General features: G+C 32.9%; 1 protein-coding gene across 1 annotated transcript in view; it reads right to left on the bottom strand.

Annotated features, from left to right (window-relative positions):
* Positions 1-11,103: 11,103 nt before the first annotated feature.
* LRRC40 (leucine rich repeat containing 40) overlaps positions 11,104-25,225 on the bottom strand; it is a 55,940-nt gene continuing 41,818 nt past the window's right edge. Inside the window, exons 10-15 of the mRNA XM_030865915.2 lie at positions 23,271-23,379; positions 20,518-20,625; positions 17,872-17,982; positions 17,234-17,311; positions 14,823-15,008; positions 11,104-12,544 (exon numbers count right to left, since the gene is read on the bottom strand). Coding sequence (XP_030721775.1) covers positions 12,439-12,544; positions 14,823-15,008; positions 17,234-17,311; positions 17,872-17,982; positions 20,518-20,625; positions 23,271-23,379 — 698 coding nt within the window. The 3' untranslated portion in view covers positions 11,104-12,438. The remainder of the gene's footprint in view (positions 12,545-14,822; positions 15,009-17,233; positions 17,312-17,871; positions 17,983-20,517; positions 20,626-23,270; positions 23,380-25,225) is intronic.

Raw genomic sequence — 25,225 nt, 5'->3', positions numbered from 1 at the left:
ACCCACCCTAATAAAGCAACAAATCATATGTTTCATCCCAATAAGACCCTCTGTTTAAATTACTGGATTCAAGTCTAGCATATCAATAGTATCCTCGTACGTAGAAGGACCGATCCATACTTTTTAGGAACATGTCTGCAGTTTGGAAGAGCTGCCACAAGATGGAGCCCTTATATCTATATTATATATCTAAGTCAGCAAGTCTGTAGCTTGGATGACCACACGCTCTGGACAGTCCATTTTTATACCTGTTGTACTGATATAACTGTTCATAAAAAAAATTAATAAACTGTTGATAAAACTTTTAACACCCCTTTCCATACTCTTTTGAGAGAATTAATTTGAAATAAAGCTCTAAATTTAAACAATACTAGAAAAACAATTAAAAGCTTTGAGTTTATTTTAAGCAGTTTCTATAATTTTTGACTAAATCTCTCAGTTGTATCAACCACCTAGTACCCAATCACAGAGAGAGACTGCTCTCTCCCTCTCAGCCTCAGGTGAATGTGTGATTTAAAATTCTGATGTTCCATTTGTTCAGTTTAATTATGACATCTGCCAGTTTAATCGTCTAATTAGCTTCAGTTTTCCAAATATTTTGTGCCTTATCTGCCATTATTTTAATGAGTTTCCTTCAAATATGCTCATTCCAAATATGTGGGAAGATATTTGCCACAAATTATTTAAAATATGTATTTTTAAATGAGCTCTCCAAAACTTAAACATCAGGAATTAAGTGTGCCTAGCATATAGCCTTGACTATATAGTTCTAACACTAGTCCACATCTGAATATGTGTATATCTGTATACAGCTTTATTTCTAGCTGACATCAGGCAGTAACAAGTTATCTAGCATAAACTCCTAATTTTTCATTTTATCTATGTGCACAAATAATTAGCTTAATATTATAATCAGATTTTACTTTATTGTAAAGTGAATATGGAATGTATTTCAAACTATGTCTCATAAAGTGATAATCAGAGTCAAGGGGTAGTTTAAAATGTCCCCCAACCTCCCTTCTTTCAGTCAGAATGTCTGGGTATTGGCACAGAGCCCAGAGCAGCTCTGGTGACCTGTGGCCTCAAGCTATTTTGGTTCCTAGGCATTTGGAACTTCAGGGCCTCTACTGGCTAGAGCATTGTTCTAAAAAACCAAAATTTTCTGTTTACCTCTTTAAGCTAATTATACCCTCACTCTCAGAGCTTAGCCATCATCCTTGTTTGAGCCTCCCCTTTACTAATTCCACCAAAGGCCTACTTATTCATGGTGTTTCTCTGCCAATCATTTAATCTTTGCTTCTTTTAAACCCAAGCAAAAGTAGAAAGAAAACACAGTGTTCTTTCCCGAAGACTATGTAAAGCTATTTAAATCCTCTGGTGTTTTCCTCCAAAGGAAACAGTTTCCTCTGGCCACATGATCACCCACTACTAACACAGTATGTTCTTAGCAAATTCAGTCAACCTTCTTTGGCGGTTGGTGCTTTATAACTTCTCTATGACCTCAAATGTGCCAATTTTAGGGCACCATCTTGGGTTTGCTTACAAAGTACGCTTCTTCTCTTTTCAGAAGAGAAAAATATTTTCTAAACAAACATGGCCACACATTCTAAAGCAAATATAGAAGGTGTCCACCATGGTTTCATTCTTTTGAATACAGCTTTTGGCTTGCTTTATTTGCCTTATTTTCTATTTCATCATCTTTTTCATCCCTTCTCAGACTTCCAAAAGCTTTACATGATAGGTTTGGTTGTAGAATCTGGAACTAAATATTAGAATGTAAATTGGGAAGAATTTGTACTGAGAATGAGAGAAGAGTTACTTGAAAGCTATTTCTATACTCCAATAGTGGTTTTTTGTTTGTTTCTTTGTTTATTAATGCTTGTGGTACTGGACTATCTCTAGATTTTTGGTATCAACTAGTACCTAAAGTATTATTTTTTATCATGTATGAAGAGTCTTAATTTTGTATTCCTGGGAGCAATTTCTAGGTCAGTGCTTTCCATTCAGCAGCCAGCTTAGTTCCCACAAGTACTGAGATATCGATCCCCTCAGAGCACAGGGGCTTGTAACTTATTGCTTTCACTTGGGGCTTGGAGCGGCCTTATTTATTTTACACACCTATACCCCATTATTCAGAACAAACACGATCGTTTTCTATCTGTGCCATGATGTAAAGAGGTTGGGAAGCTCTGTTTTTAGGTACAACAAATGAGAAAACCACCAAGGTTGGGTTGGGGTGTGGAGCCCTAAGCAGCTGAGGGAAGAAGAAAGCTGTGAGGAACCATTGCTTAAAATGCCTGCATTCCTTTGCAACACTCCTTGCATGCCTCCCCCCTCCCAACAGAATGCTGATTATCCAGTTGTGTCACCTCCCTGTAAAGTAAGTGAATGATGGACATATTCAAGACTCCACTTACTTCTAGTGATGTTCATTAAGCCAGAAATCACCTGTAAAAGAAAAGGTTGTTAAGTCGTGGGCAAGTCTCAATCTCCAAATTTGATTTTTCCTTTATTTTATCATTATGTTCCTGACTTGTAACATTTTACTTGCTGTCCTTCTGTTTGTTTTAAATTATCCATCTTTTATAGCAAGTCTTTGGACATAAATCTTCAGCCTTACTTGTGGTGTCATTCAACTTAGCAATAAGTATTTTGCACTTGATGTGCAAAATACTTATTGCTAAGTTGTGATCAAGACAGATTCTCTAGCAGGCCATCACTCTGTGTGCTTTATAAAACCATGAATGTTGCTAGCAAATGTTACAAATCTGTTTGTGACCATTTCTCAGAAAAATTCAAACTCAAGACTCTCTCTCTCTCTCATACACACACACACACACAAATATCAGGTACTATTTTTTTTAGGTTTTCACATATTTCCCCAAAATGATAGTTACTATCCCGGTGACCTGGGGACCTAGATCATCATAAACTACTGAAGGGTAAGGGACTATGTCTTCTTTTCTTTTTAAACTTTCCATAAATATTCCCGGCACATTCACCTACACTCCCACAACAATATACACTCATATTTAGAATATTCATCCAGACCTGTATGTAAGTTTGAATAGATCTATAGCTTGGAGAGGTGGTTAAGTAATTCCCTCCTAAGCCTTCCTCTGAACTATCCTAAGATTTGTCCTGTAGCCAATCTATGTGTTTATCCTTTAAGAAAAATTATCAGTGATTAAAACAATTTATCTTTTTCTTCCTGTGCATTCAATTTAATAAACATATTTAATGAGCAAAAGATTTTGAGAACAGAGGGAAATATAAATATAAATAAGCCATGGTCCCTCCCCTCAAGAAACACAATCTAATGGAGAGACAGACACATAAAAAGTCTAATAAATGCTACTGTGTAGGTACAAAATATAAGGGGAGAACAGTGTATTATCACTTTCTGTCTCATAATAAAATGGCAAATGCTTCCTTTCAGCTTTATTAAGTTTTTCTAATGTGGATGAGGAATCTTTTTCTATTCCCTTAGGAAGGCAGGCTTCTATCCCTCATATATGTTCTTTTCCAAAAAGGACAAAGTTTCAGGCGACAGTGAGAATGTAAATCTCTGCAGTATGGTCTAGAACAAATCATATCTGGGAGGGATGGTCACTAAGCTAGCTAAATTCTCGCTTTCCTCTTTCATCTGTCTTTGTCCTTCCTAGGGGCTGCCCCTTAGGAGTCAAAGTCAGAAATCAAGGGCATCTCTTCCTTCCTGGAGGGAGGGCACCAAAGCCTGATAACAAAGGCCTACTGCTCCACTTGAAGAGACTGATCTCAGGAAAGGAGAGAATAGAACAGTTAACCTTTAGCATCTCTTGAAATCTTTGCTTTAAAATAATTTGTATTTTAAACACCTTAACAAATGTACATACTTTTAGTGGACTTGCATATTCTAAATACTTATGTACCTATATATAAGGAAAAGATCACACTCTTGACTATTAATAAACACCCTCATGTTAGGAAGATGCTTTCTTTGTGTTTAAGAACAGAAGAGGACCCATTAGAGTTCAGTTAAAAATGCAACTTGAGCAGTACCTATGATAAAATTTTCTAGAAAGTAGAAAACTAAAGAGTGCCTAGAACTATGCAGATACAGACCAACTCTCACACATACCATTTAGATGGACAGCTGAAATACCTATGTGGCCAATGCCCGCACCCTTCTCTAAGTGTTGACCGTTGCAGCTGCCCTGGCAACATCTCTTAAGCACTAAAAAGTGGAAGCCATCTAAATTCCCACAAGTTATTCTGAAGGAGATTCTGAAGAGAAATAGCAGATATGGTTTTATATGCAACAAAACCCCTGAGTTTTTACTTGCTCTTTGAGGTTAAAATCAAGAATTGTCAAACTCAGGTTAGGATTAGCCTAGAGATGGGACAGCAACTGTATAACAAAGGGGGTTTCAAAAAGTATATGAGTTTAACCATGGTCTGGAAAATTAGCTGCCATTTGGTGATGAAGCGGTGGGTTTAACCTTGAAGCAATTTAGTGTCTTTGTGCAGCAACTTAGAAAATGGGAGTTTATTAAAACTATTTGCAATGGACTGTGTAGCACGCTTGAATTTGAAAATGAGATCATGCTTCTTAAATTCTTAACCAGAGGGATTCTGACCTACAGATATCACTTTGGGCATATTTCTTAAGATCAAGTTTGAAAGGTATTGAAAAAAGCCCAGTATCTACATATATATGTATGGTCAGTGGTCAGTTTGACAGGCCTTTTTTTTTCTTTTTCTGCTCTGTTAAATTGAACTTTTTATTTAGTCAACACCTCACCTTAATCCAGAAAGGACAGCTATCGAGTGTGATGCCTCCCCCTTTTGTTTTAAGTTTTTTAATAAAAATTACATATATTTAAGGTGTACAACATGATTTGATATACAAATACATAGTGAAATGATAACTACAGTTGATCTATTTAACATCTCATCCCCTTACATAGTTACCATTTTGTGTGTGGTGACAGCATCTGAAATCTACTCTTTTAACAAATTTCCAGTATTCAATACAATATTGTTAACTATAGTCATCATGCATATTAGATCTCTAGACCTATTCATCATATGCCTTCCATGCAGAGATCATCATTCCACTAAGCTGTTTTGATTTCCAAATACTTGTGGTAGCTGAAAGCAATAAATGTCCTAATATTGGCAAGACTGGCTATTTGTGAACTATATGCTGAACTGTATGATAAACTAGAGAAAACTATGTAAAAGTTATGTCTGTAACTCTTTATGGTACATGATACAGCAGGGAATCACACAACCTCAAAAAAATTGAGAAGGGAAATCAATTGTTTAAAAAAATGAAGGAATCAAATTTAAATTCTCAATATATCATGTGATGTGTTATAACTGTTTCAAATTCTTGTCTGAAGAATGAAGGGATGTTGTAGAACTATTAAATATATTAGTGTCAGGTGGCCTCTTGGCCTGGTGGAGAGCTCAAGTTTGTCCAAAGTATGATCTACCAGTGAGAGAATTAGTATTAAAAAAAAAATCACAGAAAAAGATAATCATTCTTTAGTTTAAGGCAGACCATTTAGTCTTCCTCCAAGCATCTGCTGCCTGATTTTAGAGATAAAAGAAATTAAAAGAAGCAGTCTCTTATTTATCATATGTCAAATTCAAAGGCATTACTGCTTGTGAAGATCCTATTATATTTTATTTGCCTATTTCAGAAAGAGATCTGCTGAACTGTCCTTAGTGCTTCATGTAGCTTTAAAGATTAGTCCTGCATCAGGTTATTCTAAAGGCTTCCTACCTTCAGAAACATAGATGTCTCAAATCCTGAAACTCACTGAAATATTGATATAAGAAGTTATTTTAGCATAAGCAAGAACACTGTACTCAAATTTCTGTTTACTATCAAGTTTGCCTCCAAACTCTGCAAGTAGTAGAAAATAAGGTGTTTTACTGCATTTCAGAACTCTGTATGCACTCTTGGAAAAACAGAAATGTAATGGGCTTCTAGCATTTCAAGAACTCATTGTTAAGACTGTCAAAGGATTCAGTAAGGAATTCTAACTAGAACAGCAAGTCACTAGTGAGAAAGAAAAAAGCATCTCTGGTGAAATCTATGGCCAGTGGACTTTAAACCATACAAACAGCGTATTTTATTCAGACCATTTGAAGTTAGACATACCCCAAAGACAACTATACAATAATGGCTTGTCTCCTACTTCCTGGGTGATGTTGCTTTTAGCTTTTACTTGTTAGGAGGGTGGATCAGGTGAAGGGTTTCACTACTACTTGAAAACTAGCTCTCCAGGAAGGGTGAAATCAAGTCCTCTATAGTGTGACCTTCTCTCATCTCCTCAGGGGAATTACATTTAAATATGGGCCAAAGGCTGGTCACAGGAAATGAGGCATTAATCATAGGATTTCAGAAAGTAGCCTTTTGGGAAGCTAGAGGACAGGACAGGTGTCTCCCTGGAGCCTCCAAAAAGTGCAATATGTAGGTCTGCTTTCTCAGATTAGGCTGAAACTCCAAGTCCTTGTTACAAATTGTCTTGGAATCCTCATCTGGTTTGATCAGTTTATTATCCACTCCAGAATAACAAAGGAGGGTACACAAGAGTACTTGTATCAGGTAAAGTGAAATAATTGTTTCCTAAAGAAAACTAATTTAAATTCTGTGTTAATTAGCTGCCTTGTTGGGGGGAGGGGGGAGAGGGACCACAGATTTGAAAGCTGTGTCTTTTTGGTTTTTGTTTTTTAATATTTGGGAAGATTTTCAAGCAATAACATATTAGGTATGCTATACTCTTGTCAGGTAGTGTGTGTTGGCTTTGGAAAGGTGAGAATTGTTACAGCAGGCTGCTTTCATTTATCAAGCTAAGCATGGACATGCCTTTTGAAGGGCACCTTTGATCATATGGTTAATTTAACATTTGGGCTGAAGAGCTCAACATCACCAGAGATGGATCTGAATTTTACAGAGTCCCCCTTATCCAAACTACAGCACGCTTACTGCTTTCTTCCTGCATTCCCCAGATAGCCTCCAGGACCAGAGACCAGCACGTCATTTTGTCCATTTTCATTGGTCTGGCCACACAAGGAACATCCTGTTTAAATCTCAAGTGCTCAAATTGCCATGTTGAAACCAACTATCAATTTTCTCCACATTTAATTCTCAGCTTCTTGTCATTTTTTCATTTTTCTGCATTGGTTCCCATGGTAATAAGTCTGTTGGCAGAGAAAGTGTGACTCTGCTTTTAGCCTTCTGCACAATACAAAATCCTTCCAGTGACCCTCAGGCAAGTGTCATACAAAAAGGCAGCAAGAGTACAGTTCCCTAGGTTAATGCCTCTAATCCCTTACACTACCACATGGACTTCCCACCCTATTCCCCAAACCAGGCCTGCTGACCCCAGAGAGGAAAGTCAGCATTCAAGGACACTGTCCAGAATCCCTTCACCTGTCCATACAAGTACTGAAAGGGCCAGGGCCCTATATCCAACTACAGAGGCAAGCAAGGATTGAACCTTTGGGTTCAGATGGCTTCCTGTTCTGTCAGTGACTTACCTGACATAAATGCATAATTAATGACAATGTCATCTGGGGGCAGATGGAGAAGCAACTTGCCCTCAGTTTTCTATAAAATTTTCTCAGTATGCATCTGAGATGTATACAGCACAGGAGATAAGTATGTCTTGAATTATCCTTAAATCAGTGTCTAGTGATAAGACAGTAGGGACACTTAAACAGATTTTTTTTCCTAATAAGTAAAGCGGTACGTGAGAGCGGGCCAGGGAGTCATCCCAGAAAACTGAGCTCCTGAAGAGGAAGAGATAAAGATTTAGTTAAGTGAAGAAGACATTGTACCTTGTGGCTGAATGTGAACCATGGAGCTTCAGTCGGCACAATTCCAGGGTTTAAGTATGGAAATCTAAGGAAATGAAATAAAATGAAAGCTAAGGAAATGGGTGTGTAGGGAAAGGAGTTTTTAAGAGTGAATCATCTGCAGAAAGGGAGCCTGCAAATAAGAATGGCTTCATGCAGAGTTTGGCCCAACTCTATCCACAAAATATTTTTCCAAGTAATGTTTATTACATATTTTCTTTTGAATTTTAGAATTCCTTTGTGGCTTGACATTAAGTTATATGCCTAGCAACCCCAAATCTCCTATGTCCTCAATATTTAGAAAAAAGCAGGAACTGTTCATCAGAAATTAAACAGTCCTCATATTTGAATGTGCTTTTAACTTTTTTCTTTTAGAAAAGTTAATGAATTCAGGGGAATGAAAATAGATGTTAGAAATTGAAATATAGGTATCTAAGCTATAGTTAAGAAAACTGTAAATGATTTCTTTTTTTGTTGGGTCTTAAAAAATATGTGATGCTTATGCACACTGAGTTTTAAAGTTAGCAGATTATATTGTATAAAGGTATTTTTGGCCCTTTAGAAATTATTTTCCTACATTAAGAAATGTTTTCTTATATTAAAAACTTTTTATTGTGACTCAGGTTTTATGTCTCTGTATAGACATACATAGGTGTTTTTCTTTGCACACTTGTTTTGCACATGTAAAGTAATGAGGTTAAATAATGCCCAGGTATGCAGGTCAACTGACCTTTATGATAGCTAGATTAGTGAAAGGATTTGATGAATGGGAAAAAAAAAATCACATTATATTTCTTTGTATCTTTCTCTCCCTAATCCCCTTCCCTTATTTAGTCAGGAGATCTTATGTAATTTTTTGAATAGCCCACAGGAAAACCAAGATGAAACTCTCAGGCAGATGGAACATAAAGCAGTTCCCATATTTGCTATGGTAATTTATTTTCAGAATGTACTGCTAAAATAAATGTTATTTTCAATACTTGCAGTCTTTCCACTCAAGAGGACTCTTATTGGTCTTGAATGTGGAAAGGCATCTGTTCAGGGCAGAAAGGAATGTTTTATGTTAATTTTTACTCTAGAAAATTTGGTTTTAGCTTTGATGACACCTAGTGTCAATGGAATGCAATAAATGTTTAATACTGCTTTATGGTGTTTAGGCATTTCCCTTTAACATCCTCAACGACGTTTTCCTCCTCAAAAATGCAAGCCTTAGTATTCATGAGAAAGATAATTGATAGATAAACCAGATATTTTTGTGTCAAGAGCCAATCAAGTTTCTCTCTGTACTCAGTGTATAGAAGGGACTAAAGGAAGCTTAAGGACAATGACACTGTCTTCATATGAAAGAGGAATTTTTTCCTAGTTGAAACATCAGAGGTAAAAATCTACTGAATTCTGTTTGTAAATTTCAAAGACCATCAAAAACAACCTTGCAAAAAGTAAGGTTTGCAGGTACTGTATTTTCATTTTTCCCACCTTATAACCAGCCAAGGGCATGACCCCACCCAGCTGTATATAAGTAAACCATAAATATGAACTATGGCCTCTTTTGATTCAGAGAAGAAATATTAAATTAGCAACAGTAATTCTAAACAAAGATATTGATTAAATTTTAATTGGTTTGTTGAGAATTAAAAAGAAACTAGATACTATGTTTTTAGGATTTTTAAGTATCCATGAAAATTCTCTCATTCCTAAACTATTTGATAATTGATTTCTTTTGACCTCAGTTATTTTGGGGCATAATCCTTTTATTACTGTATAATGAAGCTCTAATTCCACCTATTTATATTAATATTTTTCCATATGCTAAACACATGCACACACACACAAATTTTCCATTTTTCATTTGAGGTCATATAATTTCACTAATTTCAGTTAGTGAAATATTTCACTCTTCTGTAAGTTTAAAAAAAAAATCCTAAGCAGTGATGCAACATTGGGCCACTATTTCAGTAAAATGAAGACAGTCTCTAGACTCATATTCTTTTATGACATCTGACTTCTCTACCATATGTGCAGCTAAACAGTGACATCTTAAGGCCAAGTAACTAGAGCTCCTTTAGCCAGAGAAAGAACTTGAATTGGGATCTGTTTTCAAAGAAATTCCATTATATTATCAAGTAATTTTCAAGTTTACAATTTGCAATTGGTAGATCTTTGTAAATGCTTCTTTATTTATGACTTCTTTTGCAGTCTTTGTGAACATTTTAATGTGCACTAGAGTAAACACTAACATTTTACAGACATACTGTATATTAATGCATGCATTTCACTGCATAGTTTATTGACACTACCCTTGTAAAGCTTTTATGGAAGAAACAACAAGCCACAGCGGTATAGCAAAAGAGGCTTAATCTTTATAAATTGGGGCCTTTTCTGTCTCTTTGCTAGCTTAGGTGGCTGTATACAAATTCGGGTGGGAGGGGGCTGGAAACACCTCTTACCATTTAAGGTTTTCTACGTGGGTGAACTCTAGCCAATTCAAAACAAATTGCTTACTTTAATAACAAATTTTACCATTTTATAAAAAGTTAAATCATGACATGTTTAATTGAAATGGCTGTATTGTAATTAATATTTTGAGATAATCGTGATTTTGAGCTCAAATTATATATAAAAATTGTCATTTTTGTATGTGTTAAAAAAGAAATTACTGTATCACAATTAACAGTACTTTTTAGTTGAATTACATATTGATGTAAATAAAAACTGAATGAAGACATATTTACTACTTTATTAACATAGATTGTGAATGTAGTTAATGGTTTTTTTGCAGTATGAGACCATGACAACTTTGAAAGCTGCTTCATTTTATGTGCAAAGAAGTCCTATGAATCTATATTTTAAATTTACTGAATCAGTGAAATTACGTTGTCAGTTAATTTGCAAATGCAAGCTGTATTCTCCAGTTTTATTTCACGTATTGACACTTATCAGTAAAGGTGTACAATGTGATTAGAATGCATTTTGAAGATGCTTTCTGTACAGATACAAAATACAGGGACTAAAATAATGCTGTGCAGTGTATAGCAGAGCCATTTTTCGGCTTTGGTGTACTCAACTTTTTCAGTATTTAAAAAAGTGTTTTGAATAACATAAAAGTCTCTTTATTGTATAAATAATAAAATGTCACCTTATTGTAAAATGTCTTTTGTTTAATACCGAAGCAGATTTCTTAGGCAGCCACAGAGTTGTTGTATGAAAAGGGCATGTTTCTTTTAAACCAAAAACATAAACATTGTAATCAATATTTGAAAAATGTAACTTTTTAATGAACACGTAGTATTTATCTTTATTAGCAATGATTTTTTTTTCATAATATGAGCATGTCTCAATCATCCAAAAGCTATCTATCCATCCATCCACCTGTCTATCTATCTACCTACCTACGTACCTATCCATCCAACTATTTATATAAACTAATATACATTCTATTGATTAGTTACTTAATAGAATCACATAGTATGTTTTATAATGACTGACTAGCCTACTTACTTCTGATATTTTTGGTATAAATGTTTATATTTGATTTTTATCAAATATAACAAATTCCCTTTTAGAAAATTACCACATGACTACAAGCAAATTTAAAAATTAAGACCCTGGAAATAAAAAAAAGGCACAAGGATGGATTAGAACACATCAACAGAGTAATTATATATACAAATACCTGCTTAGTAAGTATTTAAACAAAATACATTTCAAGATTTCTATGTAGTATATGCTATTATTTTCTGTTGCTGTTATCCATAAAAATTAATAAAATTTCAGTACTTTTTTTTAAAAGAACAAAAGGTATTTTTTAAATGCTCACACTCTGAGGGAAAAATATGCAGATCCAGTTCCTTTAAATTTGTTGAATCTAGAAGTACTAGATTACTGTATCGAAACTTAACACTAAGACATCTTAAAAAAAAAAACAAAACCCAGTCAAGTTTTAAATTCAGAATTGTGAGAGCAATTATAACAACACTTTTACTATTTTCTCCACCAATAACCATATCTTATGTAGCATTTCTGTGACATTAGAAACCCCGACAAAATGATTTCATGAAACATGTAAAAAAGGCTAGGAAAAAACATTTCAACTATATAAACAAAAACAATCCAGTAAATATTAATTTGAAACTTATACTGACACCAACCACATCATAAAAGTCCTATTATGGATAATGAAAAGTCTTATTTTTTTAAATGCCAAAGAACAGTATTAAACAAAATTCAATTCAATTTTATATCCAATAAAAGGGTAGAAACTGGATGGTCATATTCAAGTCAATTGGTCATAATATACGTAACACAAACAGAAATGGGAAAAAAAACCCCACCTCTACAACAATGTTTTGTCATTATAAAAATATTAAACTGTGATAAATAAAAATTCACTTCTGAAGAAACTGTTTGCTGTGTTATAAGGGAATGAAAGTGAGGATAAATCTTATGCAAAACATTCAGAGCAAATGTATGAACACTATATGTAGTTACACCATTATAAATGTACATGATACCTTAGAAATATGTTAGTTATCAATCTAAGAACTCTAAGAATTAACATGACCAAGATTATGTAACAACTCCAACTTAAGTAGGAATTCGGTCTCTCAAATATTCCAGAATAGCAGCTGTTCCTTTCATTAATATGGCTGCTCGAGGAACGCGGAACGGATTTCCATCTAGTAGCAATGTCCTAAACAAAGGAGAGAAATTAAGAATTTAAAACATTTTCTATTAGGGAGGCTTTTCTTCTAATTTCATTTGCTATTTTATAAGTAAAATTTGTGTGTTTTTAAGAATTTGTCCCTTTTCAAATCTAAGCATTAAAACAATTGGAATTGTAACTACAATAATGACTGAAACAACATTAAATGAATACTTATTATGTGAAAGGTATTGTTCTAAGTAACTTACATTCACTGACTCTCTTAATTATCTTAACAACCCTGTGATGTAGGCACCATTAATATTTCTATTTTATAGATAATGAAACACAAGTTCAGGAAGGTAAGAAAGGCTTGTCCAAGATCACACAGCTATTAAACAGAAGAGCTGCGATATGAACCATAATTTTACCCATCACCTTCTCAATCCTATAATGACCATATACTAAATGGGTGAATTATATTTATACAAGTGTTAGAATGAGCAAACTGACAAATACTCATACCAAAGACTATAACATAGTCGATATATCCTTTTCCACACTGGGAACATTAACATGTCTGCCTTCATACTCCTTCCCTTGACCAGACACAATATATAAAATCTATTTTAAATGTTCTGAAATGAGGTTCAGTTTAAGATCTAAGTGCTGGTTGATTTGTTTCTTTATTTAATTAATGAAATATCTTAAATTATAAGATAGAGACTTTTATATTAATTTTCAATAACTTTAAGTGTTTATGTAAATAAAAGTCAAAGGATTCACAACATATTATACCATAGATCTAAATTATATCTTCAAATATTCCTGTACCTTGGGAATTATTTTAAAGAATGATTTTCTTAATTTATAGAAAAAAAGTTAATTACAGTCAATCTTCATTACTCAGACTCCAAATTTGCTTATTCACTAAAATTTACCCGTAACCCCCAAATCAATACATGTGGCATTTTGAAGGTCATTTTGGACGAGCAGCAAAAAATTTGAGTCACTTGACAGGCACATTCCCAACTGAGCTCAAACAAGGTGACACTCTGCCTTTTTTGTTTCAGCTCCCATACTGTAAACAAATGTTCCTTCCATGGTCTATTTAGTGCAACATTTTTTGTATTATTGTACCTTTTCTTGGTGATTTCACTGTTTAATATGGCCTGCAAGCGTAATGCTGAAGTGATGTCTAGTTTTTGTAAGCACAAGAAGGATGTCATGTATCTTACACAGAAGATACATATGTTAGATAAGCTTCATTCAGGCATAAATCACAGTCCTGTTTGGCCATAGCTCAATATTAATGATTTAACAATATTAAATAAGGCATCTTAATACAGAAACACACATAACACAAGGTTATATGTTGACTGGCTGATGAAAACATGACCAGAGGCTTGAAAGAGCCTAACTCTGTTATTTCCCCTAGGGAACAATGGTTTAAGTATTTACTAATTTGGTGTTCATGGAGACTTTATAGAATACAACTATTGCACATAACAATAATCAACTTACTTGTCTTCTATAATTCAGTATTGTGAGGTACCAGAGAAAGATACTAGTGCCACTCTAGTAAAGTAAAATATGCTAAACCATCATATGCAGTTTTCAATAATTAAATTTTTCTGACACATTCTGATAACTACTGGGCTTTCTGTTCATGTCTCAAATTCCCTTTATATTCACTTAACAAGCACTTATTAGGTGCTTACTATGGTCTAGGCACTGGGGTAACTCTTCCAAAGGAGGACAAAGAAATGGTATAAATGAGTCCAAATAAAGCAGGATGGGAAATCAGAGAAGGGACTAACTCTGCCTGGAATATCGGAAAGGTTTTCAAAGGTGATAATTAGGTTGATTACTGATAAAAGCAGGGTAAAGGCACTTGAGGCTGAGGTAACAGCAAACACAGAGTAAGAAAGACCATGCTGGCCTTGAAAAAATGGTAGTAGTCTGTAATCAGATATTGAAAAAACTTATATGCACAGCTAAGGAATTTATATTTCCTTGACATTTTTATGCAGTAGAGTTTCAGATTATATACATACATAGTGATGAGAAAAGTATCACTAGAAACAATCAATTGCTGTATTTACACATATACATACTGTATAAAAAAAACTAAAAAATATATTTGGTAACATTTGAAAAACAGAATTGGGATTCGGAGTTTTGTTACCTGTTATTTTTAATGGGACATTAAATTTTTTATTTCAACTTGCCTGCAAGAGTACCTCAAAAAACAAAAACAAAACAAAACAAAAAAATAACACTTCAACAAATCGAATGGAAAAACTTAGTAGAATGGTGCATTTACCTTAAGTTCACACAATTACCGAGCTCTGGTGGAATTTGTAGGAGGTCATTATTTTGAAGGTCCAATGTAATCAGATTTTCCATTGTCTTCATTTTCTGAGGGTCCACAGATCCAACCTGATTATTACTAATCAAAATTGTTTCAAGTGTGGGAATTCGATACAGAACTTCAGGTAGTATTTTGAACCTATAAGAATATGAAGAGAACACCTAAATATATTAGAATCAGAAGCAAAATCATTCCTTCAAATAGAGATAAAGTTTATCTCAAATAGAGATAAAGTTTTCTTAATGTAAGTTTTTAATATTTGGTATAAGTTCTGCATTTAAATTTTTCAGAAAAATTTTTAAAACTGGATTAATTCTGGAAACCTTGAAATATATGTTAAGTGGACACACTTGTAACAGTTTCTATTTAATGTATAAAATCAAACAAAAGTTTGGAGTAAATTCTCCTATGTTTTTCTTTTCTCATTCAGGAGACAAGGAAATCTTCCTGAAATGCTCTCAGTATAATGTCTCCATGTAGGTATTCTTCCTTAGTTCACTTTTACTTCTTATGAAAGAGAATCACTGCCAATATCTTAAGTAAAAGTTAGAGATATATACTTTGCTTTGACTTAAGCTTCGAAACTGACTAGTTTTGTCATTTTTTCAACAACCAAAAATACACTCATTTTGGTTTTTGAAAAATGACAAAACTACTATAGGCTGCTGGCTTTCTCACCCAAAGCAGCCCTGAAGATGCCACAAGAGAGATGGGAAAGCTTATGGCTCTCAGAGCAATTCTTAGTAATTAACACAAAATCCCTGAGGATCTTTTGGGGGACAGAAGCTAGTTTGGTTTTAGTGTGAGGCAAACTGCTGCCTCAACTAGAAAAGACAAGGATGAGCTGAAAGAAAGCTTTACAGTTGGCCTTTTCACTTCCCCACACTGCCCTTCCTTTGCTGCCTTGATGTTTAAAAAAAAAAAAAAAAAGCAATAATGAACAGTAAACTCAAGGCACCTTTGTAATTAGAGGGATCGGAGAATCAATAACAAGGAGTACAGATGGACCAAACCACCCTAAATAGTATCTCCTCTTTTTCTCCCGCACAACCCATAAATAAGGTAATTAAAAAAGATGTAGCTCACCAGTTAACACAGAAGTTACGGTTAGGTTTTGCCAGCTCCCCAAAAGACATTAATTAACAATGCAATTGATAGCTCAATAGAGAATCGATAGTTCAATTCAAAAATAAAAATTAGAAGAAATCTGAGAAGTGCATATATTTTTAAATAATGACAACAGTGGTATAACCTACACATGAGAAAACACAAATAATAGAGTAGACGGAACAAAAACTTAAATAGGCAATATTTTAACATCACTGTGCCTTAGATTCCTCATCTGTAAATGAGGAATAATAATAGTACTAAACTTATATACTTGAAGACCTTGGTATAGTATCTGTAATATATTAAATGATAGCTAATAATATTTATATTAACTTTTACCAGAATCAACTTTCACCATAGGAAACAATATGACATAGTTGTTAAGAGCCCAACTTCTAGAGTCAAAACACCTGGGCTCAAACCCCAGCTCTATAATCTATGTGAACCTTAAGTGAGTTACTTAATTCCTAATCCTCGATTTCTAAATAGACATAATAACAGAACCTACCATGTAGGGCTTTTGTGAGGATTAAATGAGGTAATACATGTAAAGTACTTGGTCCGGAGTCAGCAGATAATAAATATTAATAAATGAGCTCCCAATAAATACTAGCTATTCTTAATTATTAGTAGTATCTTCATAGTGTTTACAGAATAAAATCTAAATTTCACTGGGTATAAAAAGCTCTTAAAGGGCTGGCTACTGCTTACACACCCAACTTCATTTGTGACTTCCACTCTTCTACTTTCCCACTTTGTGGTCCGAGCCATATTGAACTTCTTGACGTGTCCCATCATTTTCTCACATCCTTGTGCCTTAGTATATGCTATTTGCTCTACATGGGATGCCATATCCCTGTGTGTCTGGCAAATGTCTATTTTCCAAGCCTCAGTTTCAGAGCTACCTCCTCTACCTTCACGTAATCTCTGGAAACACTTATGTCTATGCACTGTGCTTCCACTACAGTGATTAGAATTATTTATTTGCATATTTGTCTTCCTACTAGCTTACAGGTTTCTTAAAATGGCTAAAAGAAACAAAAAATCTACTAGACATCAGTTGTGAAAATTCTGAAAAAGCAACATCACTTTTAATTCTAAGTAGAACTAAGTGAAAACAAACCTGGATATTTAAATAAAGAAAACATATAGGGCCTTTTTGTTTATTTGGTTCTTTTAGTTGTATTCTCTAGTAAGACCTACAAATTTTCCACAGAAAATTGTTATTCAGATTTGTCTGTTCTGTTTCTTACCTATTAAAGGAAAGGTTGATTGTTTGTAGTCTTATCAATGATTCCATTTCTTCAGGCAAAGAATTTAAAAAATTATTCCTAAATTAGAGAGAAAAAAGATGATTTACAAAGTTTGAAAATCTGTACAACTTTAGTTTATAATTAAAATGTTGACCAGACAAAAATTTATGCAGCTCAGTTTGTCAATTCTTGATTTCATTAAGGCTGTGTCCTGAGAATTCTGAATCGGTCAGCTGCTTCAAGTATTTGATTAATTTGCCAAATCCTAATGGCAATGTGCAACCAACTGATACTGCAGTTAACTCTTTAATAATAGATTTAACAGGGTAAACCAGGTAAAGTCCAGGTTCGGGAAGATCCCACATGCCGCAGAGCAACTAAGCCTGTGGGTCACACTACTGAGCCTGCACTCTAGAGCTCACGAGTCACAACTATTGAAGCCCACATGCCTGTCTGCACAACAAGAAGCCACCGCAATGAGAAGCCCACGCACCGTAACAAAGAGTAGCCCCCACTCGCCACAACTAGAGAAAGCCCACACACAGCAATGAAGACCCAATGCAGCCAAAAATAAATAAATAAAATAAATAAATAATAAATAATTTTTTAAAAAGGGAAGCAACAGTATCAATAAATACCTGAGATCTATAAAGGTTAATTTTTGAAGCATACATAATTCCAAGGATATAAAGGAAAGCTTATTAAAACTGAGATTGACATCAGAAACCATTTCCTTCAGTTCCACAATCCTGAAACAAAAATAATTTTTAAATGTTAATACTATTTGAATTCACTGTCAGAACTTCAAAACTACAAGCAGACTATAGAGGAAAAAAATCTTACATTATTTTTGCTAATTAAGATTTTCTGTAACTGTTACTTTTCTCATAAAAATTGCAATCAGTTTGGATGTGTAACTGATAAAAATAGGTTTTGAAAAATAGCCATAATATTATCTGTCCAAGAATTTCTATTTGACCTTAAATGTAGATTGAAGTTTAAGAAACCATTCAGTTTATATTTAAACCAATTATGGACAAAAAAAATTCAATCTAGGCAATGTTTATACTGTATCTGTGACTTGAATCCATAAAATAAATTGTCAGACATATATTCTGTAACATCGTAGTTATTGTTTTAGACTCCATAATATAAAACCATCTAAGTACCAGAAGTATCTGATACATCAAAATGCTTTTTAGATATGGCAACATTTTAAAAGTATAGTATCTCTTATCCAAATTATCATTTAATCATGATTGCAAGAAAACAGTAAGTTAATTCCTAGGTTTGCTAAGTGTTACTACTAAGCAACTTAAACCAAATACTTAGAGAGGAAGAATTAAATACTTCTAAGTAAACCTGATCAAACTTAGTAGTTTGAAAGTATGATATTAATTTAAGAACAAGAGATGTTACATATGATTTGCCAAAAAACAAAAGTTAAACTGTAAATCATTTTTGTCTATCATATTAGCAAAGAAAAAAAAAAGAAAGAAAGAATATCAAATGCTGTGCTAAAGAAGATTAAAAGTGAAAGAAACCATCATGAAAGATACCATGAGTCTAGATATGTAACTGATAAAACTTTTTTGGAAAGCTTTTGGACTTATGTATCAAGAGCCATACTCTGATTTAGTAATTCTTCTGAAAATTTGGTTTAGAGATACAATGTTTTGTTTTATTTACAATCAAGCTTATGGTATATAGATAAATACATGTTTAAAGTATTGTTTACAACATGGGAAAATGTTTATGACAAATAAACCACTCAAGATACGAATTATATGTATAATTCTAAATGGGTAGCAGCTTGAAATAAAATATGCCAGGAAGTCAATAGAATAAATCAGTGATGAGACGATAAATTACTTGTCTCTTCATTTAGTCCAATATTTTATAAATAAGTATTATTTTTGCAATCAATTTTGTGACTTGTGAAAAAAATGACAAAATAACTGTGGTAACAGAATAGCATACTGTTTTGCATAAAAATAATCAGACTGTGGAATAATATGAGAAAGTAAGCAATAACATAATATCTTTTAACTCCTTCCATCTTCATCCCCAATCACCTTGTTTGATCTAGGATCCCCAAGGCAAATTTGTCATATCTAAGAGCCAATCTAAATGCTCAACTATTCTATCAAATACTTTCTGAACACTTTAAACAAGAGAAAAAGAAGATGAACTAGATCCCCTTTCTCAGTAGAATCTCTTAAAGTTATCACCTTTCAAGATCTACATTCCTCAAACTATTCTCTGTAAATAGAATGCAAGTAATAGTTTGTCTGACTTTTTAAAAATTTTAAGCCATCTAAAAAAATTTTGGGCAGTCAGATGAAATTTCCCCAATACATCATCTTTTCTTTCTTTTTCTTTTTTTTTTAAGTACTTAAGTATTTATTAAGTGCTAGGCACTGGTTAAATGCTTTAAGTGGATATGTCATTTAATTTAACTCTTATAAATAGGTCTATTATTATCTCTACTTCACAACTGAGGAAACTAAGAGAAGCTAGTTAAACCTGCCCAAAGCCACAAAGCTCATAGATCTGGGATACAGATACAAGCAACTGACTCTATTGCCCAAATTCTTTATGATTACCCTATCCTGTCTCCCATAGTGCTGTTTTAATTGCAAGGCTATTTGTCAACTTTCTTTGGGTATATAGTTAATGGCAAGATAACAATCATTTTTAGAAGTTCAACACTATACTAAACTAATATTCTCTCAAAACCTAAAGATTGTGCTATAATTAACATCCAGAGAGATGTATTAAACAGTACAAAGTATAATGCAAATGATTTCTAATGTTTGTAAATGAAGAATCCTTTTCTAGGAGAAAAATGTTAACAGAGTTGTCAATTTTGCTTTTACTATCAGTGGAAAAATTCACTGGCTTGGCAATTCATTAACATAAAGCCCCAAATTCCTATTAATCTACATGAAATTGGCTTTAGATGATCTCTTAAAACTTTCCTCTGATATTTCACTATATAGGAAAAAAGTAATATTTTTAATAATTCTAATACCTATTTTCCAAGTTTAAAATGTAAATGAAAAAGAAAGTTTTAACCTATCTCTCAGAACCAATGTTAAAAGTGTCTCAGGGAATACTTAAGTAAATTTTACCAAATCCCTCAAATATTAACAATCTAAGAAATTTTACATATACTTTTAAATTAAAAAACTATGAAAAATAATTATTCTTGCAACTAAGATGCAAGTACAACTGAGAATGATTCACAACTTAACAGAAATAGCATCACGAACAGTTCTTACCTTTTGGGAATTTCACATAGCTGATTCTTACTGAAGTTAACAGAAGTGATAATGTTACTTTTTACTGCATCAAACACTTCATCAGGAATCAAAGTTGTTTGTTTATCACTAAATGAAAAATGGTTTAAAATGCATCATTCTTAGCAATCTGGAAAGATATGATTATTGCTTTTCATTTTAAAGGCCTTTAAAGATTTCATAAGGAGATTTTTCAAGGTAGTTGATTATGAAGTTCTGTAAAAAATGCTAAAAAAACCTGCCAACCCACAAAATGTTAACTGTTAGGAATTCAGACAACATATTGTGTCATAACGCTTTGTGCCACACCTTCTGTGTAGTCATATACTCAATGGGAATAAAAACAAATATCTTCAGAGCCTAAGATGTCCAAAAGTCATACAGTAAAGGAACAGTAAATAGATTCCTCCACCTCAGAGTAAAACTAAATGTATAATTTAAAGAACTGTTCTAACCCCTTTTCTTAAAAATCTCTAACACAGGTTAGCTCTCAACTTTCTTTGGGTATATAGTTAACTATAAGACAACAATCATTTTTAAAAGTTCAACACTGTACTAAACTAGTTTTCTCATAACCTAAAACAATTTCTCTCTCATTTAGCATGTGAAAAGGTACACAGGGTAGTGGCCTTGGATTAAACTATTCCTGGTTCTTCCATTAATAAAATAAGCTTTGTAATTTACCTTCCTTAAACCTCAGTTCTATGAAATTAGAATCTGAAGAATTAGTCATTGTTATTTATGTCAGATTTTTTGCAAATATAAACATAAATACATTTCCTTTTCATTAAAATTTTCAGTTATATTTTCAATAAAATATAAATTTAATCTTAAATGAAAGTATAGTAGAACTCTGACATTTGCAGATTTAACAATTTTATGTTATAATTAGCTGTTATGCTTATGTTATTCTTTTACAATTTTTAATGCCTAACCTCATCCACTTAAAAGAATCTTCAATGGAGTGTCGAATGACTGTATGAGCAAGAAAACAATATTACATATAATGTGTGTTATGGGAGAACTGTATAAGAAAAGCATACAGTATACAGAAAGATAAAAGGTAAAAAAAAATGATAAAAAGCCTAGATTTCACTGTTATTATGCCTTCCACTTTTGCTTTCAGGACCCATTTTCTGCTGTGCAGATGGAGCACTTCTATCTTTTCCATCAGAAATGCTCAAGTCATGGGAAACTGATTTATTCAAATTAAACTTTGAAGATTTACGCTATGTTTAAAACTTTAGTTGAAGGCATTTATGCTTTAAGATTGGGAAATAATTTATATTTTAAATAGAATACTCCTGTCCAATTAAAGACTCCAAGGAAAACAAATTACAATAAATTTCAAATCAAAACAATTTAAGATGTATGGTCTTAAGCACTATCTTCATTATGCTTTTGTGACATCTGTACCTTTAAAGGATGGGAATGATTACACCCCACCAAAAAAAAGTTGTATCAATACTACTTTATAGATTTTTTAAATGATTAAAAGGAAGAGCATATGTGAAGTACCTAGTACAATGTCCAGCACAGAATAGAAACTCAATAAATCATATCCATGCAGGGTGGAGAGAATGGAACCCAGAGATAAAAGGAATTTTAAGCTAAGAAATTCCAAGGCAGGAATCAAGTCTGTCTGATCATTCAGTGTATTACAACACCTAGCATAGAATTTGATACATACCTAGTAGACTCCAAAAATACCTACTGAATAAATGGATATATTATGCGTAAGATAAGACATGCTAAATTGCTATGTTATGCTAAGGACACAACTACAAGTAGGGAAGAGTACTACCCTGTGTTACAGTGTCAAAGAAGGAAGGTGGTTTAGGGTAGTGATTTCTATGTGAATGGAACATAACAAATCTGAAACAGAGACTGAATCTTAACCACTCAGCAGGTGGTACCTACTGATACATTAAGGAAGAGAGGCCAGAAATTAATGCTGGCTGTGTGGGTAACTGAACAAACCCAGTCACTATCTAACTTGAGTCTGTATTCTTTTTTATTTTCATTACAATACCCAGACATGAGCTAATCACTGCAAGAGTTTTGACAGTATTGGTTTTTATCATTGTTGCCTTAGATAGTACTGAAGAATACTTGACAACCACTTCCAATCTCTGCATAGGTATCTTCTTTCTCCAATCGAACACACACCCATAATATATAAAAATTATTAGACTTCTGCCTCAGTTTATATACCAACATTGTAATTATTTCAGGTTTATCATATGTGCTACCAGAGCACATTATTATGACATATTATTTGACTTGTATTCAAATATATAAACAGAGTACAACCTCTCACGCTTTGCCTGTTTGAGGTGTTCATTAAATAAATGATACTTATTTTTTAGTTACCAATATAGGAGCCCCTCCAATATAAAATTCTCTCTGGATGTTGGTAACTGAGTCAGAAAATTTTATTACCAATGAATACTGTCACTCTTATTTTTTATAATAATAAAATGTTCTTTATTATAAAAACTTTACTATTAACAACCGTTTATCTATCTCTTAAGCCTAATCAACACAAATCACCTAAGGAATGGGCATTTAAGTTCACTGTACTTTTAATATGCTTTTATCTCATCACTGTTTTTGCAATTGCTATTATTCTAAGTACTAATGCACTCTGATGAATTCTTCACCAATTTTTCTGAAGGATTATTTCTAAAAGTTTCCTATGTGTTTTGCAACATTTAAAAAAATGAATTACATACCTATAGTCTAATATTTTTAATGTGATGATGGCGTGTACATTGACTCTAGATTCACTTGGTAGTGTCATGGCAGTCTCAGTAACAGAATCACTTTGGCTAGGTCCATCATCTGGCAAAAGAAAAGTTATATAAAAACCAATATTTATACTGCAAAGTCATTTTTAAAATTCTTAAAAATATTTAAAAATAGTTTATATGATTTCTATTGATAGATATTACTGGTAAAAATATCTTTTCATATGCTTTATTTCCAATATCTCAAATCTAGATCTAGAATTTAATCTTTATTTAATAGAAATAAAGTTCAAAATATTTTAATAAATCCTACCATAAGAAAATTTAGGAGTAGGAAAGAATAAAGAATAACTACAATGTCTCAGAAGAAACAATGACAAGCAATCCTTCCTCTTAAGCAAGAATAATATGGTATTACTTCTAATGAAGGAATTTGTTAACAAAGGAAAAGTATTATTTCCCAAAAATTTCTACCAAATAGGCATCTGCCTATCTTTTCAGTTTAGGATACTATGAAGCTGATTATCCCCAATCATTTAAAATCTGGCAATTTGCAGAGTCAAGTAAGCTTTTGGTACATTACTCACATTAAGATCTTTCTTAGCAAATTAAGACTTTATTTTAAATAGATATTTCCTAACATGCATACCTACTTACACATTTACATACAATCAACCCTTTCACTAATCTCCAGAGACTGTTTAATGTTTCACACTGTCATAATATGGCATAAAAAACAAAACAAACAAAAATCATACACATTTAAAAGAGAGCTTTGTGATTTTTTGGCAAAAGAGACTTCAGCAATCTAGACAGAAATAAAATAAGACTATTAATTTTCAGCGATGCAAAAACGATAAAACGGTCCTAGTATTCATATGTTAAGAGCAGAGGCTTGCCAAAAGAACATTAAAAAAAAAAAAAAAAATCAGTAGTATCCTTGATCTTGCTTCAACCCAGTAGGCATTTAGTGAACATTTGTTGAATAATACCAAGTGTATTTCTCTTGCATTAAGCTCATCAGTTATTCATTAATCAATAATTATTAAGTGATTATTTTCCACACAAATACATATCATATAAATATTTTATTTACAGAAGTAGCACAGAATAAATGACAGAATATCAAATAGAAATAAAAGACACCGAGAGAAATATTAATACCAAGTGAAATGCTTTGGTATTTAGAAGTTCCCTAGTGATTTGGTTATGTCACTTTAAAAAATATGTAATATATATTGCCAAATTACATCAGCAGAGAGATATATTAAACCAGCAACAAAACCCAGCATTATTTTTTAAATATACATGTATATTAGCATGATTACATATTGAAATAGAATATTCTCAACACTTTCCAAAGAGCTACTTTTCATAATCAGCATCAAGGAGACTGTAAAGAGAGAGGCTGATGTCTCTTGGGAGGGGACTACTGTGACAAATAGATTTATTTTTCATTGTATGTTCTTATATATTGCTTGAATTTTTTTTACCATATACATTTATTGACTTTTTGATTAAAAAAACTAAGATGGCGATATTCCATAAACTGATCTAGATTCAATGTAATCCCTATCAGAAACCCAGCTGACTTCTTTGTAGAAATTAACAAGCTGATTCTAAAATTTGTATGCGATTGCAAGAAACCCAGAATAGCCAAGACAAACCCAAGAAAGAAGAATAAAGTAGGACTTACACTTCCCAATTTCAGAACTTAGTACAAAACAATGGTATCAAGATAGTGTAGTACTGGCACAGGATAGACATACAGATCAATGGAATAAAATTGAGAGTCCAGAATAAATCCTACATTTACAGTTAAGTGATATTCAACAAAAAATGCCAAGACCATTCAGTGAGAAAAGAATTCTTTTCAACAAATGGTACACAGAAACTGGATAGTCACAAGCAAAAGAATGAAATTATACCCTTATCTCATA

Source organism: Globicephala melas, chromosome 1, assembly GCF_963455315.2.
Source record: "Globicephala melas chromosome 1, mGloMel1.2, whole genome shotgun sequence".
NCBI classification, from domain to species: domain Eukaryota; kingdom Metazoa; phylum Chordata; class Mammalia; order Artiodactyla; family Delphinidae; genus Globicephala; species Globicephala melas.
Note: the sequence above shows the minus strand (reverse complement) of the source record. Positions and strands in the feature narration are given on the sequence as shown.